General features: G+C 39.5%; 1 protein-coding gene across 5 annotated transcripts in view; it reads right to left on the bottom strand.

Moving 5' to 3' along the window:
• BBOX1 (gamma-butyrobetaine hydroxylase 1) overlaps nucleotides 1-16,430 on the bottom strand; it is a 57,375-nt gene extending 40,945 nt beyond the window's left edge. Inside the window, exons 1-4 of one of the 5 annotated variants that reach the window (XM_059709163.1) lie at nucleotides 16,075-16,430; nucleotides 15,659-15,931; nucleotides 6,341-6,594; nucleotides 5,066-5,180 (exon numbers count right to left, since the gene is read on the bottom strand). In XM_059709163.1, coding sequence (XP_059565146.1) covers nucleotides 5,066-5,180; nucleotides 6,341-6,559 — 334 coding nt within the window. In that variant the 5' untranslated portion in view covers nucleotides 6,560-6,594; nucleotides 15,659-15,931; nucleotides 16,075-16,430. Of the gene's footprint in view, nucleotides 1-5,065; nucleotides 5,181-6,340; nucleotides 6,735-15,658; nucleotides 15,932-16,074 lie in introns of those variants that run through there. The other 4 variants (XM_059709167.1, XM_059709164.1, XM_059709165.1 and 1 more) reach the window with 4 other exon arrangements.
• Nucleotides 16,431-17,003: the final 573 nt, after the last annotated feature.

Genomic DNA, 17,003 nt, shown 5'->3' with positions numbered 1-17,003 from the left:
ATATAACATATGTGCAGGTTTGGTAAAAATGAAACCAGCATATAAAGTGGTCCAACTTTACTTCTTGAAATTGCCACACTTTTACATTTTCTAAATGTATAAATGCTAAATTTAGAGTCCAACTGCCAATGTTATAAAACCCACTTCTAGTCTGCAAGAAAAAGTAAGCCTAGTTTCTGAGAAAATAAAGTTTTTCATTCATTGAACAGAGCTCATTCTACTTTTACTCTGTTTGAAAAAAAATAGAAACATAAAAAGGAAATTTACTTTAGTGTAACTACAGAAAATTGTTTTTCCAATAGTAAAAAAGGTATATTTTCCTTAATTTTTGATCTGGTAAGTGTACTAAAAAAAAAAAAAAACATGAAAAGGAAGTGGACTGTAATAATTCTTCCTTGAAATAGATTTGCTTTAGGTTCTCAAAATATCCTCAAACTTTTTAAAAGCTTTTAAATACATCAGCTTTTAAAATATATAATTAAAAACACATGGCCAGGATGTTATTAATTTAAACATTTTTCTATTTATTATTTTTTAAATTGAGGTAAAATCCTATATAATAAAGAGGTAATATGCAAATTGACTGTCATGCCCTCACACAAGATGGCCGCCCCCATGTCGTCACAAGATGGCCACCACAAGATGGCCGGTGTGGGAGGGCAGTTAGGGGTGACCAGGCTGGCAGGGGAGGGCAGTTGGGGGCAATCAAGCCAGCAGGGGAGCAGTTAGGCATTGATCAGGCTGGCAGGGGAGTGGTTAGGGCAGGGGTCCTCAAACTACGGCCCGCGGGCCACATGCGGCCCTCCGAAAACATTTATCTGGCCCGCCAGGTGTTTTTGCCACCACTGTGTGCATAGGAATTTGTTCATAGTTTTTTTTAAAACTATAGTCTGGCCCTCCAATGGTCTGAGGGACAGTGAACTGGCCCCCTGTTTTAAAAGTTTGAGGACCCCTGGGTTAGGGGGTGATCAGGATGGCAAGGGAGCTGTTAGGGGCAATCAGGCAGGCAGGCAGGTGAGCAGTTAGGAGCCTGCAGTCCTGGATTGTGAGTTGGACATCCCCCGAGAAGTCCCAGATTGGAGAGGGTGCAGGCTGGGCTGAGGGAAACCCTTCCCTCCCCCAAGTGCACAAATTTCATGCACCAGGCCTTTAGTTGGTACATAACATTATATTAGTTTTAGGTATATAGCCTAATAATTTGATCTTTGTATATACTACAATGTGATCCCAACAATAAGTCTAGTGTGTGTGTGAGACATCTTTATCCATTCATATATCAATGGACACATCGGTTGTTTCCATATATTGGTTATTGAGAATAACATTGCAATAAATACAGGGTGCTTATATCTGTTGGAATTAGTGTTTTGGTAGAGATTAAAGAACAGGACGACTGACTTCCTATCTTACAGGTTGTTATATGTTTCTCTTGAATACAGATTCTACCCCCATCCTGTTTGCTACTTCCCTGGTTTAGGCTCTCAATGTCTTTTGCAGGATCATTTCTAGGCTGTGCTATGGTCACCCTGCTCCCAGTCACTCCCCAGACCAGTCCATTCAGCACAGATGACCAGGCCAGGACTTTTCCACAACACAGATCCAATCACTTTACTGTCTTTTGTAAAATGAATACAAACCAAGAACCAAAGGGGTACAGTGGAGAAAGGGGAATGCAACAAGAGAAAAACAAAGCCAAGGAGACATTCACAAATGTATAAGCATTTAATAAATTATATACCTTTGGTCAAAATCAGAAGGATTCAACTCTGAAACTGTAAAATGCATTCTAAAAAAAGCAAAGCAATCTTCTTATTAAATTTATCAGGATCTTAAACTCATTTCTCTGACTTTATAACATAAGCCTGAGAACTAATGGAGGGAATATACCTGAGCTCTATGTTGAGAAACTCCCTTGCCAAATGGTTTAGGACTGAGACTCTTAATAGGGCACTTACGCCTCTTCATGGTTTGGCCCCTTCCTTCTGTCTTGTGGACTAATAATTTTAACTTTACCAACATTGAACTAATTGCAGATTCCTAAACCTACTCTGCTATTTTATACTTCTGTGATTTTCCACAGGCCTTTTTCTCTGTTGAGAATTTCTTGACTTTGTATCTTTGCCTGACAAACTGATTCTTCAAAACCCAGCTAAACCATGACTTCCCTTTGGGGACCCTTTCCTCATCTCTTCAGATTCCTTCTTCTATGTTGTAATTAACCTTCTATGCGTGCCGTCATGGACTTAATGTATTTTATTTATTTGTTTTCATGGCTTGTGCACCCTCCTAGACTTGATACATCCTGGAGGACAGAATACAATATTTAACTTGGTATTTCCTTAAAGAGCTTCCAGCACAAAATAGGTACCCAATCTATGTGCCACTGGAGAGGACATTGTGAGGGAATGCTTATTATCCACGTCTTCCTCCCAGCTGCGCCTGTCCCATGACAAAAGCCTTTTCTGGCAGTTTATCATCTGTCTCTTCAGTTTTGAGTTCCACATCCAGTGCCAAGGGAAGATCAAGGGAAAGTGTCTGCATCTTGATGCCAGATTTTAAAAGGCTCTCCTCACTCTAAGGAAAGTGCAGAAGAGGAGGAATTGCCACTGAGGACCGAAAACCTAACAAAGGCCTTTCACAAATGTCACTGAGTCTGTTTACATGTTCTGGAGTACAAATGTTTGAAAATATGCAACGACAGTAAAATAACGTGTCAAGTTCTACGGGCAAAAAGCCATAAAAGCAATACTCTCTAAAATGGCCCATTAATTTCTACTTTAACCCACCAACTGCACAGCTTGAGAATATATTTTAAAAATCTGATCTTGTTTTAAACCATTAAAATATTTTCCAGTGTCTAAATAGCAGCCAGTTCTCCTTATATTATTCATGATTGCCGTGTGACCAGCTTTTTCCACTACTTAACTGAGTGTAGTATCATTTCCATTTTGCTACTGCCTGATAGCATTGAGAAATGTAAGCTATAAACTGTGCTCGTCAAGCAATATTAATGGGAGGGGGGTGGCCATATCCTTTTATAATGCTTAAAAGCTTAAGCTGTAATAATAAGTTGGCTTTTATTCCCTGAAATAATTAAAAGAAGAGCCTGAAGGAAATGAAAGTAAAATCCAACAGGATTACAAAATTAGGGCAGGGTTAAAGAAAAGTATTTTGAGTGCCAGAAGAAATTTAAAGAAAATAATAATACATTTGTGATTCTGCTATTTGACCCAATTGCTACTCGGTTATGTAACTGGAGAGTCTGTGAAGTAACTAGCAATGCACTCACTGGGGAAGGCAAGAAAAACATATTTACCCGGGTACTCATATGGATCCCGCCAGCTGGCTGGGCTTGAGAAAGAGGAAAATGATTTCTGGTGGTTTAGACAGAAAGCACTGGAACAAAATTGTGTCAGTTGTCAGAATGGTGAGGCTAAGGGACTAGAGTAGTGCTTCTCAACCTTCCTAATGCTGCGACCCTTTAATACAGTTCCTCATGTTGTGGTGACCCCCAACCATAAAATTATTTTCATTGTTACTTCATAACTGTAATTTTGCTACTGTAATGAATCGTAATGTAAATATCTGATATGCAGGATGTATTTAGGTGACCCCTGTGAAAGGGTCGTTCAAACCCCAAATGGGTCATGACTTACAGGTTGAGAACCGCTGGACTAGAGGGACCTAGTTCCTTTATTTATTTTTACTGATTTCAGAGAGGAAGGGAGAGGGAAAGAGAGATAGAAACATCAATGATGAGAGAAAATCATTGATCGGCTACCTCCTGCACCCTCCCTCTCCACTGGGGATTGAGCCCACAACTGAGGCATATGCCCTTGACCGGAATCAAACCCAGGACCCTTCAGTCTGCAGAACAATGCTCTATCTACTGAACCAAACAGGCTAGGGCTAGGGACCTAGTTCTTTGCAAGACTGGCCTATGCTTGAAGTGGAAGGAACAGTCATACCTTGTTGATAACCACAGGACAAGGTCAAGCTGTGTGGTTGAAGTTGATTAATTAGTAACAGTTCCATACCCATTACCAAACTGTTATACTAGTAAGTCTAGCATTTAAAAGCATGGAGAGTTACTGCACACATCTGAGATTTTCAGAATTGAAAGGAGTAAGGTACTATTTCTTGATCTTGGGATATGACCCAGAATTCCCAGAGAGGTGTTACAAAATTCAAGGAGCCTGGTCAAAGAGGCAGAGGTCCAATATTTCCGGTTAACAGTGGAAAAGATAGTTCAGGAAAACTTGCCTTGTTAGTGTGTTTGTAGAAGTTGAGATTCTAGAAAATACATAAGAATCATCATGTTTCTAGAATTTGCCTTTGTCCCACATAATCTTTGATACAAATCTTCAAAATACACAGAGTATGAATTAACACTTCCCACTTCTCTCTAGTGCCTCTTCTTGAGCTGTAATTATTGTGTATCTCCTAAGAGTCATATTAATATTTATTTTATCTTGTCTCTCTGCTCAAGAATCAAGTCTTTTTTTCTCCATAGCGTTCATTAATGCAGATTTCCTGAACATTTATGTGGTCACAGGTTCCCTTGAGACCCATATAAATTTTCCCCAAGCAAATGTGCTGTGCACACTTACACACACGCATACAAACACACACACAGACACTCATATAAACACAGCATGGGGTTCATGGATCACACAATTTTATCTTTGGATACCAGGTTTGGAATTCCTGCGTTATTGATTTGGTGTTATTCTGGCCTTGGGTCAAATTATTAAGAAGGGCAACTCTGGTTTGTTCAGCCACTATGCAGCGGACACTTTCAGAATGTCTGCTGTGCCAGGTTTCACAGCATATGACAAGGATACGAGTTTGCTGTGTTTCTTTCCTTCCTGTCTCTTGAGAATGTCTAGAATGGATCTATATTTCTTTTCATCACTATCCAAATGACCTGTGTTGGTAAATCATTAGACATTCCACATAAATTACCATAACATTTTAACAAAAGCAACAAGGGTTTGAATTTGATTCTGAGCAAATTTCTCCCCATACGAGTTTTAAACGACATTGAAGACCACGACAAGGTTACCTGGAAAAAACAATTCTCTTTGGAGTTTTTCTCTGGCCTGCTGTGAAAAGCATCTCTTCTTCAGCCAACCAGCTTCAAATTCACTGTAATGTTCGCTTGGCCATGTGATAAGAACCTTATAACACAGAAAGCAAATATCACCAAATGTATATTATGCTTCTGTATATCAGTCCTCCACTATTGCCCTGTTTCTGAATGTCATTTAAGATAATCAGGGAATCAATCTCCCCCCCCCCCTGCTTTTTTTTTTTTTTGCCTATATATGCACAGGCATAGAATAAGCTTTTGAAAAGCAAGATCACTATAAGCCACTGGGATCTATCTGAGTTCTGAGGCCCCTTAAATATCACACAAGCAATAAAAACTGGCTAGACCTGACATTCTTGTTCTGTATTCTCTAAACCTGTGATTTCCAAACTTTTTGCCATGATTTGAAGTTAGAGTATCAGAAGTAGTAATGATGTGACCAGGCAGATAATAATAATAGCACAAAATAACACCACATTGAGTGCATACTGTATAATGAACACTACAGACATAACTCATTAGTCCTCATGCAACTCTAGGGAGAAGGCATTACTATCATTGACATTATTTCAGGTGGGGGATGTAGGAGTAAATACTATTTCTATGGTCACACAGCTAGTATGCAGAGAACCCTGGGAGTAAAGTGCTCCAGTGGAGATGAAGACAAGGGTGTGAGGAGGGTGACCTTGCTGGTCACCTTTGCTTCTCTGGTAATTATCCTAGTATTTGGAAGAGATAAACATAGGATGGTGGCCACATCTAGTTTGTGGTTTTGAGAGCTATGCTTTTGGGAATTCTAGAACAATCCTTGCACAGCTACTCACTAATTTTGAGTGCTTACTATAATGCTAGGCACTAGGCGAAACATTTTACCCATATTATCTCATTGAATCCTCACATTATCTCTCTGAACAAATTCTGTTAGTACCCCTAGTTCACAGATGAGTAGACCGAGGCCCAGGAGCATTCTTTTTATTATAGAAATAGTTTGTTTGTGTCTTTAAGGCTGTCAGTCACTAAAGGAATAATGAGCAACACTAGATTTTATGAACAATAGTCACAGTAATAAAAATAGTAGGAATAATAACAGAATCTTTCAGTTACTGAGCAGGTTTACTTTGCACCCAGCACTACCCAAGCCTGATGCCATGTATGATCCAATAATAATTCATTATTTACATTATTGGACATCCACCCCTTTATTTATCTTGGGAAGGAAGGGAGAAATGGTAATTTAGAGATAATTACCCTTTTTCTGTCAAACGACAAGTCTTTAATACCAATGTTCACATCAAGAGATTCCACGAGAAATTTCCGTGCTTTCGCAGAATCCAGGTAGCAGCTGGGGCACTGGCAGTTGTCCCGCAGCCACACGGCAGGGTAGAAGGACTCCGTACCATCCTGCCAGAGAATCTGCATCAGATGAGCCCCATCCAGCACTTCTGCCTTCTGGATGGCGCAGTGCATGTTTCTGGTCCTTGCAGGTAGATCTCGTCAGCTACCTGCTAATGCAAATCAGTGTGACAAGGCATCTCAGGCAGATTGGGTCTGAACTTGACCTCTAATAGTGTAAACCATTCGAGTAGACCCTGGCTTTGGCTATTTGCTCATCTGCCAGAGTTTGCGGTTTGACTTAGCAGCGCTGGGACCTTTGTCCTGGTGAGAGTATTTCGTACGTTGTAAATAGAAACACATTGACTAAAAGTCAATAAGATAAACATGCTGAGTCAGGATCCAAAGAATTCCTTGTTTTTCTCACAGTCATTTTAAATAATAAATTCAGAACCACTGACATGTGCACCTTTAAGTTCTGTTTGTATAAAAGCTCTGGAATTTTTGTAAGAGAGAAAAAAAATGCTCCATAGATTGAAAGCACAACAATCATACTTGTACTATTTTAATGGATACCTAATTGTACATGCCATTTAAAGAAAAGAATAGTTTATTGATTTTTGGAGAGAGAGGAAGGGAAAGAAATATCATTGTGAGAGCACAACATCTATCGACTGCCTCCTGTATGCCTCCTATCGGGGATGGAGTCCACAACCTGCCCATGTGCCCTAACTGGGAATTGAACTGGCAACCCTTTGTTGCCTGGGAGGATGTCCAATCAACTGAGCCACACAGGCCAGGGCTGCACATGCCTTTTGAAAAAAAAATGTTTCTGTGACACAAAATTAGTAAGCTTGTTCCAATAAGGAGACTATTAATGCAATTTTAAATTATACTTGAAGAGGTACTGTAATCCAATACATTGTACTATTTCTATTCTATCATTTATTTTCTTTAACTTATATAGTATATTTTCTCAAAGTGATATAAAAGTTCCTGGGCTCTGCAAAGAATGTGTTTGGTTTGTTCGCTGAAGATTTTCTGTTTGAATAGAGTGCACCTTGAGATTTTGGTTAGTTTACTCTAACCCTTTCATGAGTATGTTCATGGCTTTCCTTGGGAATGCATTGCCACCAAATTGAGAAGATGCAGTATTGGCGAGAAAGGGAGTCAAGTGAGAGAGCAGGCTTACTTTGCACCCAGCACTACCCAAACCTGATGACCTGTGTAGTGCTGTGGACTGAGCACCTCAGTATTGCTTCTGATTCCAACCATGGCTAAAAATTTGACCTTCAGAAATTATATCAATGTTCTAAATCTCACTTTCTTCATATGTCATTCTCCAGGAAGCTAAACTTAGATGGAAGAAATAGAATTTATACTGAAGAAGTAGAACTTCTTACTTTCTTTCATGTTATAATTAGGTCATCATTAATAGAAGGTGGCATGTGACAATAGAAACAAAGTTTCATTGTCTTGGGATGAAGGGGAGGCACACACACATGCATAGTGACTGCTTAACAAGTATCTTCTATGTACCAGGCACGGCAGTTGTCAGTGGAGGGTTCAGTGACAAGCAAGACAAAATAGCTCTCCATCTTTCTTAAACTTATATATACGAAAACTTGATACATCATTAAAAGAACTTAAAAAATACTTCCCACAACATTAAAATAAAACAGCTTTTAGGTGATTGTTTTACATATACTTCATTAGCTTGGATGATGTAGTCAGGTTATGAAGGAGGGCCAAGACAAAAAAAAGACCTCTTTTTTTCATTTAGATAATCCCTCTAAAGTTATCTAATGATGAAAAGGAAAATGCAATTCATTGGGATTCATGCTTATTCCCACGTGGGAACTCCCATCTATTTTCTCTTAATAATTTATATAGCAACAAGAGAGCGCTGTTACCTAAAAAATCATAAAAAATCCAATTTAGTTCAAACCTGGGTATTTATCTCAGATTGAAAAAGAGGCCCTCGGGAAGTCCCAATGTCAGTTTCTCTGCAGAATGAGTAGGGAATTTAGTTTTCCCGATAGAAGGGGCAGCTGGCAGGTTTTCTCATAAGAATGGTTTCCAAGGACAGTGCTGGTTCCAGTCAGTCTGGCATAGTGTAACCAGTCCATTAAATCACACATGGTACACATGGACAAAATGGGAAGGTGTAGTAAATTTTATCTAAGTCAGGGGTTGGCAATAATTTTTGTACAAGGACAGATAGTACATATTTCAGGGCTTGTAGGCTACATACAGTACCTGTTGCCTATTCTTGTTTTATTTTTCCAAACATTGTAAGAATATAAAAGCTATCCTTACCTCATGGGCTATAGAAAAATAGGCTGGAGGCAATATCTGGCAAAGGGCTGCCTGTCCTTGGTCAAGTTACCTAAGTCATGCTCTCACTACAGTGGAATAGAACCAGGCTTAACTACAGAAAACGGCCCTCTTTTTCCTCCTCAGATATCAGGTTAAACCCATTCAAATATGTACTAAGTATCTTTGTGCCTGCTGCACTAGAGGGTACAAAGATCACCATGAAGTTCTAGACTGCGGGGAAAAGCAAGATAATTATGAAAGTCAATAAAAAATAAGTCTGGGCAGAAATGGCATTCATAGTTGTCTGAGAGGCTCCAGGACACCACTTTAGAGAAAATGGCAATTTGAGTAAGCTGTAAAGGCTTTGTGATCAATGTTACTGAATGCATGTTCATTCCATCTTATTTTATTTCTCCCTCATTCTTTTTTTTTAAATCCTCACCTGAGGATATTTTTCCATTGATTTTTTTTAGAGAGAGTGGGAGAGAGAGGGAAAGACAGACAGAAATATTGATGTGAGAGAAACACATCCTTTGGTTGCCTCCTGCACAAACCTTGACCAGAGCTAGGGCTAGAGAGGAGCCTGCAGTCGAGATACATGCCCTTGACTGGAATTGAACCTGGGACCCTACAGTCTGCAGATCGATGCTCTATCCACTGAGTCAAACCGGCTAGGGCTTTTCCTCCCTCATTCTTTAGCACAAGCATGTGACTAGTAATTTGCTATATTTTACATCTTCTCTTTGTAGCCAAGGTTAGTGTGTGATATGATACTGGTCAATGAAATATATCTGAAAGTTGCTGAATTTAGAACAATTTAAAAATAAGCAGACTTAGCTGCCACGTGATGTTTCCCCTTCTTCATGCGTGGAATATTGATGTGGTGTTGGCAATGGGGCAGTCATTTTGCAAACAGGAGGCAAGAAGCAGAAGATTAAAATCTAAAAGTAGCCTGGGCTCCCCATGGTTCTGTGAAATCATATGCCCACTACTGGATAGTCATGTCTGGACTTGTTTCTGTACAAGAAAAATAATAAACTCCTTACGGATATAAACCTCCATCTGCCAGCTTTTCTGGATACAGATAGGTTGGATCACATGCAGAAAAATTTGTGAAAGGTCATTCCAAGGAGAGGGGGCAAAATGAGCCAAGGAATTAAGATTTTCTGAGTTTGAACAACAGAAAATATTTGGTTTAGCTGGGGCCAAATATGAGAGAGGCTATGAGAGACAATACAGGTTAAAAAAAAAAATTAAAAGGGTATGTTGTTACCAGATCAAGAAGTACTAGGCACACAGAAGTTTGGTCTTTATTCTGTTATAAATGGAACATTTAAAATATTTCTTCCAGGCAGGAGATTGACAAGAGGGATGATACTGAGTACAGTGTATTGGATGCAGGTGAAAATACTAGAATTAGAGAAGTTTTTTGGAGTTTTAGTAGTGACGAGGTTAAGAATAAATGAGAATTCAGGGAGTGGACGTGTAGAGGAAAAGCTGGAAGGAGAGGTGTGAGCCACATTGCAAAGTTCATTTGAAAGTGTCCCTCAGTGTTTGTCCTCATTAATTTCTCTTTGGCCCTTTTACTAAAAACCGTTTTATGAAAGAGAATGACTTTGTTTCCTATTCTATAAGAAAACAATTCTTTGGTGAGCTTGCTTAAAAAGAACAATTACAATAATCTATTAACGATGATCAAGAAATGCAATGCAGAATGCAATTGTTCACATGGACAGCCATGTGAAAACGCGGATGTGTTACCAGGCATGTGGTTATACCAAGATTTCTTCTAATACAAGGCTATCCTTTTTTGGTGAGTGGAAAACAGACAGAGAAGGTAGATTCTGGCTTTCTGGCAAATAAATATCTACAGGCATGATGGAGAGCCCAGAGGCCAAATAGAAACAAGAAAAATTATTTACATGTATCCTATTTTGCTTATCTGGGTATTCTTTTTGGTACTTAACCTATTTGTAAACTGATGGATTAATCACTTGCTAAAATTACTTGCCAAGAACCAAAGGCAAAAACATATCTTAAAATGTCAACACATGCGGAAAAACCTTTGTAGCTTCAAAGCACACTTTCTTTACCCGGAGACCATATTTAATTTTTAAGGTACATTTTACAAAATAGCCAAGGGAGGTGTGAAGTACAGCGTAGGGGATACAGTCAATAATATTGTAATAACTGCGTATAGTGCCAGGTGGGTATTTAAAATATTGGGGGGACTACTCTGCAAAACATCTGATTGTCTAACCACTATGCGGCACAATTGAAATGAATACAAAACAGTTTTGAATGTGAACTGTAATTGAAAAATAAAATATTAAAAAATACATTTACAAATTGGTCCTGGCCTGTTAGTTCAGTTTTTGTAGACTATAATCATGCCCCCTCCATCCTCTCTCTTCTCTAAATCCACTCAGTTTTTAAGGCAATTTTTCATAAGATGTGATATCTAGATTCTGCACCTTTTCAGTCTATACATGTTTTTCAAAAATGGTTTACAAGATACCATAGATGAAATATTTCTAGTACAGAAAAACATGAAAACTAGTACTTTCTATGTAGGAAGAGTAAAGACTATCTAGAAGTTTTTATTTTTATTTTTTTTTACCTTTGAGTTTTAAAGAATAGTGGTAACTGCTTATGGGCAACTCGTTTGGTTCTAAAATAAGAATATTTGTTTTAATTATATTGATATTAAGGTTACAATAATAGTAGCAGTAGAAGTTTACTTTATTGAATGCCTTTTCATGCCACTCATTGTTCTAAGTGCTTCATGTATATTAACTCATGGGATCTTCACTACAACCCAATGAGAAATCTACTGCAATTACCCAAATAAGCAGCAAAAAAAGAGGTTAAGAGATATTAGCATATAGATAATAACAAAAGCCATCTTAAGCTCTTCAAGGGAGTAAGACTATTAAGAAAAATCTTGCTCATTTTTTTTTTATCATCCAAGTTCCATGTGTGCTGATCTATATTCTAAATTCAACTAATTTTCAGTCATTAATGGGTTTGAAAATGTTTTGGCTGGGAAGGATTTTTATAAAACTTAAAGTCAGATACATTGATTCTTAATGGATACATTGTTTGAAGGGTGCATTTTTCACCACAGTAAATGTTTTTCTTGTACTTAAAGATGGCACTGTGCCCATGTCCTAATTATTGTTGAAGTGATCACACCTACAGACATCTGTACCAACAACACTAATTATAACCCAAACTTCTACTTCAAGCTTTCTGTCTCTCTATTTCCTCCTCCTTTGTTTTTTCTCCTCTTCCTACCGAGCATGTTTGAAATGGAGAGAGAAAAGCACTTTTCCAGATATTAGGGGAACCTGAGACTCTTCCCCCAACCCACTTGACCAGTAGATATCCTTAGGAGGGTATTTCAAGAGAGGTTGCACCATCTGGACTTGGCTGATGGGAGGTTGCCTGAGGCACATGAGAGTGTGAAAGAACTGGAAAGACATGGGTGTTGCTGAAGTTAATTGTTTGAGTGTCTATGAAGGAGTTGGCGGGTCATTTCTACTCTTGATAATCCCTTTCTCAGCTCTAGGACAGATGTGCATGGCAATCCAAACCAAAGCACGGAGGAACGAACGGGAAACAGTTTCCCCCTTTAATGTTCCTTGGCTTATGTAAAGGTTTGTTGGGGCAAATGTGGTGAACATTAAAAAAGAAAAAAGTTAAGGATCACCAGTATTTGAAAGCAAATTATAAAAATTTATAAGCTGTATATGAGTGTAATATTTTTAAAACCTATTTTTCGATTTCATCCACTTGACTTGTTAAAAGCGAGCCTATTTGAAGCATCATGGACATTTACATATTTGATAAACTATTGTGTTTCTCTGGAGGAAAGAAGTAGAAAAAAGCACCCTAACTGGTTTGGCTCAGTGGATAGAGCATCAGCTTGCAGAATGAAGGGTCCCAGGTTTGATTCCGGTTAAGGGCACGTACCTCGGTTGCAGGCACATCCCCAGTAGGGGGTGTGCAGGAGGCAGCTGATTGATGTTTCTAACTATCTCTCCCCCTTCTTCTCTGTAAAAAAATCAATAAAATATATTATTAAAAAAGAAAATAGAAAAAAAGTAGATAACTCCATATATATATTTCTACTTACTCCATGATTATAATTTAATTTATGAAATATCACATTAGTTTTGGAGGGGAGGAAGTAGTTTTTCCTTGCCTGAGAATCAGAGCTTGGATTGGTGGAGATTCCTATCTGATGTGATAGAGTTCTTTTAATTTCTTGGTGTGTGTGTATGTGTGTGTGTGCAAAAATTTCTCCACTCCCCACTCCCTTACCCTATTTTTTCCCTTCAGAGTTATGGAAGTTTGCTTGAAACTCCTGTTTGGCACAACCAAGTTTGTTTTAGAGATTATCTTACTGCAGCAATGGGTGTGGTTTCTGTCTTTCTTTTTTTATCTTTTTAAAAATTTGATGAATTCACATTTTGTAAGCTGGTTTCTCCAGCACTTTTTGGAAAGTCAAGAAAGTGGCTCTGAAAATTATTTTATGCGTTGACATTAGAAATGAAATAAAAAATAAACTTAGAACTAGAACTCTCAAACCAGAGAGAAACAACCTGGGATATCACTGGGTTTGGTGCAAGGAAAAGGGAAGCTCAGAGATGTTGGGTGTGACTTGTCCGAGCCCGCACTGCTGGTTAGTGGAAGAGAGTGTCCCAAAACAGGTTGGCCAGCCCATTGTGCACAAATAAAGTGAGTATTTTCTAATTCTAATAAAAGAGAGTGCAAAAATTTTTTGAATGTGAATTACAACTAATTTGAATCATAGGTTTCAGATGGGATTCTCAGGAAGTTGATGTAGAAACTTCATAGTAACTATACATAAAATTAAAATTGAGGGAGACTAATAATATACACTTGAGGAGGCTGATTCATCTACTAGATTACTCATCACCCCAAATAAAAAGTAATTATTTCTTGACTGTTTTTTTTATTGGAAGACAAGTATAGAGTGAACTCATGTTACCAAATGTCAGTTAAGATTCATCTTCTCTTCCTTCGGTAAGTCAGCAGACCTGCTATTGTACTAGCAGGATCCCATGTATTTGACCTCCTGCTTCTACTAGTAGGTAGTAGGATCAGAAAACGATCAAAATACAAGAAACATGCATACTGTAGGGGTGTATGGGTATAAGGTGTATATATAAAACCATTTATTCAGCACTTACTATGTTCTGGCTACTCTGATAGTGCTTTCTATGTGTCAACCTTATTTAATCCTCCTGACACTCCTATGAAATCAGTACTATCACTTCCATTTTATATATAATCTCTTTTAAAAACGTGTTTTTACTGATTTCAGAGAGGAAGGGAGAGGGAGAGAGCGATAGAAACATCAATGATGAGAAGGAATCATTGATCGGCTATCCTCTGCATGTCCCACACTGGAGACTGAGCCTGCAATCCAGGCATATGCCCTGATCAGGAATCAAATAGTGACCTCCTAAGTCATAGGTCGACCCTCAACCATTCCAGTGGGCTATAGATGATCTTGAGCTTGGATAGGTGAAGTAGCTGACTTGAAAGCAGAGGAAATAGGAATTTTTGACCACTGCCTAGTACTATATCATGGAGAACCTATGGCTGAATAATTTTCCAGGCAATAAATTCAATTCACCAAAAATATACTGTTAAAATAGTAGCTAAAATCTCAATACGATTGGTTGTTAGTTGACCTCACCATGCTACATTTCATCCTTGGAGGGAGAAGACCAAAAGTTGTTTCCCAAATAATTGGATGCTCCCCCGACCCCCGCCACATTCCCAAACATTACATATTGCTCTTCCTTTATATTTCAACTTTTAATCATAAAACTCAATTAACTTCCACTTGGTAAGGTTGAGGTTGACCGGATTTTATTAGCAGTGTCTGAACTTTAATATCATTGGAATATATACACGCCCTAATCATTATACTTGCTGCATAAGGCCCTTCAACTTAGATATTATTTTATTTTTTAAAGTTGATTTAATAAGTGGCTGAGTTACTTAATAATTTATGAATATATGTTCAGCTGAATAACAAATTCTATAAAGCCATCAGAAGAACCAGTTCATTATCTTGACCAGGTTCACTATTCTGCTTGCTATTTTGTTTAAAGCCTTAAATTGTATGCACTCACTTGTTCCTAAATTATAAAAGGGGAAACTTTAGCTTTGCTCTGGTAGAATCGCCACATTCAGATTGGAACTCCAGTGACCAAGGCATCCCTTTACTGATGTAATGCAGAGTATTGATGCTACACTTAAGAAGATTTCTAAAGCTCTGAACCAGAACATACATTCATTATGAGAAATTTTATATTCCAATGAAATTGATGCAAAATACCTGTCATATCTCCTCCTGAGCTACATTTAGGGAGCAAAACACTTGAAAGGGTGCACAATATCCTTCCTAAAGACGCTTGGTACATCTAGCTTTTTGGGTTTAACAAAGGGCCAAGGTTTAATATGCAGTCACCTTTCTTTGGGTTGGTTTGTGAATTATTCAATGAGGAACATTCCCAACCAGAACACTCCTCCCCCACTCCCCCACCACCCAGTCTGCTTTTTAGACAGTCTTCTCTCTGTCCCCTCTGTATGCTTTCTGGATCAACTTAGGGATTGCAAAGTAAATTGACTGCTAGACTAAGCCAAACATAATTAGGAAAGAGAAGCTGCCAAGAAGTAATCAGATCCACTGCATTCCAAAATCAAGCCTATTCCAAATGCCTGTTGGACCATCCTCATTGCAGCCCACGTGGCCATGAGATCCATGCACCTGGATTTCCAATAGGATGCTCCCCCCGCCCCCGCACCCCGCCACAACGCATAGACCTGAATCCACAGACTCCTCAAAGAAAGGAAAGTTCAGCTCCATCATACCTGTTCTCAGATGTGCTTTAGACGCCAAACCATGCAAAATATACCAACGAAAGAAAATATCTCTTAAATGTCCTTTGAGGAGGGAGCCTCCTGGTGTCTGTCACCCCCAGATTGATCTGTCCCCAGTTTCCGATGTCTGATGTAGGGCTAATAGCTGGGAACCTTTCTCTCTGCTCCTGGCAGCTCCACCGCAGCCCTGCCCCCAGACACAACCAAGGTTTGCAAATGAGGAGCGATGTCTCAATCAGAAGGTGTAGCAACTCCTGAGAGGAGCTTGGAGATTTTAAAGAAGAAAAGAAAAGAAAAAAAAAAGAGCTTTTATGGCCTAGAGGGAAAGCAGTTAGAAAGAAAAGAATACTTTCACTATTGCAAGTGCCTGAAACCACAAAGCCCCAGGTTTCAATGAAAAGCATTACCTTAGTTCCGAACCTTCCCTGACAGAAGGAGGCGCAGGTCTCACCTGTCTTGTCTCCTGTCCCAGCGCCAGCAGCAGCAACAGCAGCAAGTGAAGGAGCTGTCACTCCTGTCCCACCTGTTCACAGTGACAGCTCTTTTATTGCAAAACTCGCTTGGAGAAAAGGCATTGAGATGCACATTGAACAGGGAGGAGCTACCAGCTCTCACCTGAGCAAGAGGTGAGGTGGTATCTACCCAGCCACCATAGAATATTCCATATGAATATTCTATGGGAGCTTGATCAGTTGTCCAGGGCTGGTATAAGGCGGGAATGGGTCCCCCTGAGCCCTATGCCCTGCTTTCTCTGCTGCTTTGGCTGGAATGAACAGTAGCTGCCAGAGAGGACTTTTCTGAAGGCACCTGGTTGCCCAGTGACTTGACTCATAACACACAGCCCTTAGGGCAACAAAAGGGAAAGGCCAGGATGGGCAGACGGCCAGGGACCCAGAGCCTGGCTGCTGGGCATTCAGATGGGAAGTGCTCAGTGCAGGGGGAGGGCTGGTGGACACGGCTAAACTCCTAGCTCCTAACAGGGTCCAGATTCCATTAAAAGAAAGTCTGCAGGTGGCAACAAATATCCAGGAAAGAGGGGACTGAGCCCTCTGCCTTCCTCTCACCACCATCAGAAGCAGCATCAGCCTGCTACTTGTTGCTTCTTGCCTGAAGGGCATTCACAGCTGGGAGACTCAGGAACAAAAGAGCTAGACATAGAGAAAGCCCAACTCTCCATGGCCTCCTCCATGGTTGGCTGCCCAGGACAACTCCCCTTCCAGGGCTGCAGCATCCCCTCCTCCCCTCCCTCAATGATGCCCTGACAGCTCCTTTCACAGCAACATTTAAATTGTGTCCCTTCCTGGGCTCCCCTCCTCCATCTTCTCCTTCCTTCCTC

The sequence above is a fragment of the Myotis daubentonii genome, chromosome 9 (genome assembly GCF_963259705.1).
Source record: "Myotis daubentonii chromosome 9, mMyoDau2.1, whole genome shotgun sequence".
Classification (NCBI taxonomy): Eukaryota; Metazoa; Chordata; class Mammalia; order Chiroptera; family Vespertilionidae; genus Myotis; species Myotis daubentonii.
This window is presented reverse-complemented; position numbering and strand designations above follow the sequence as displayed.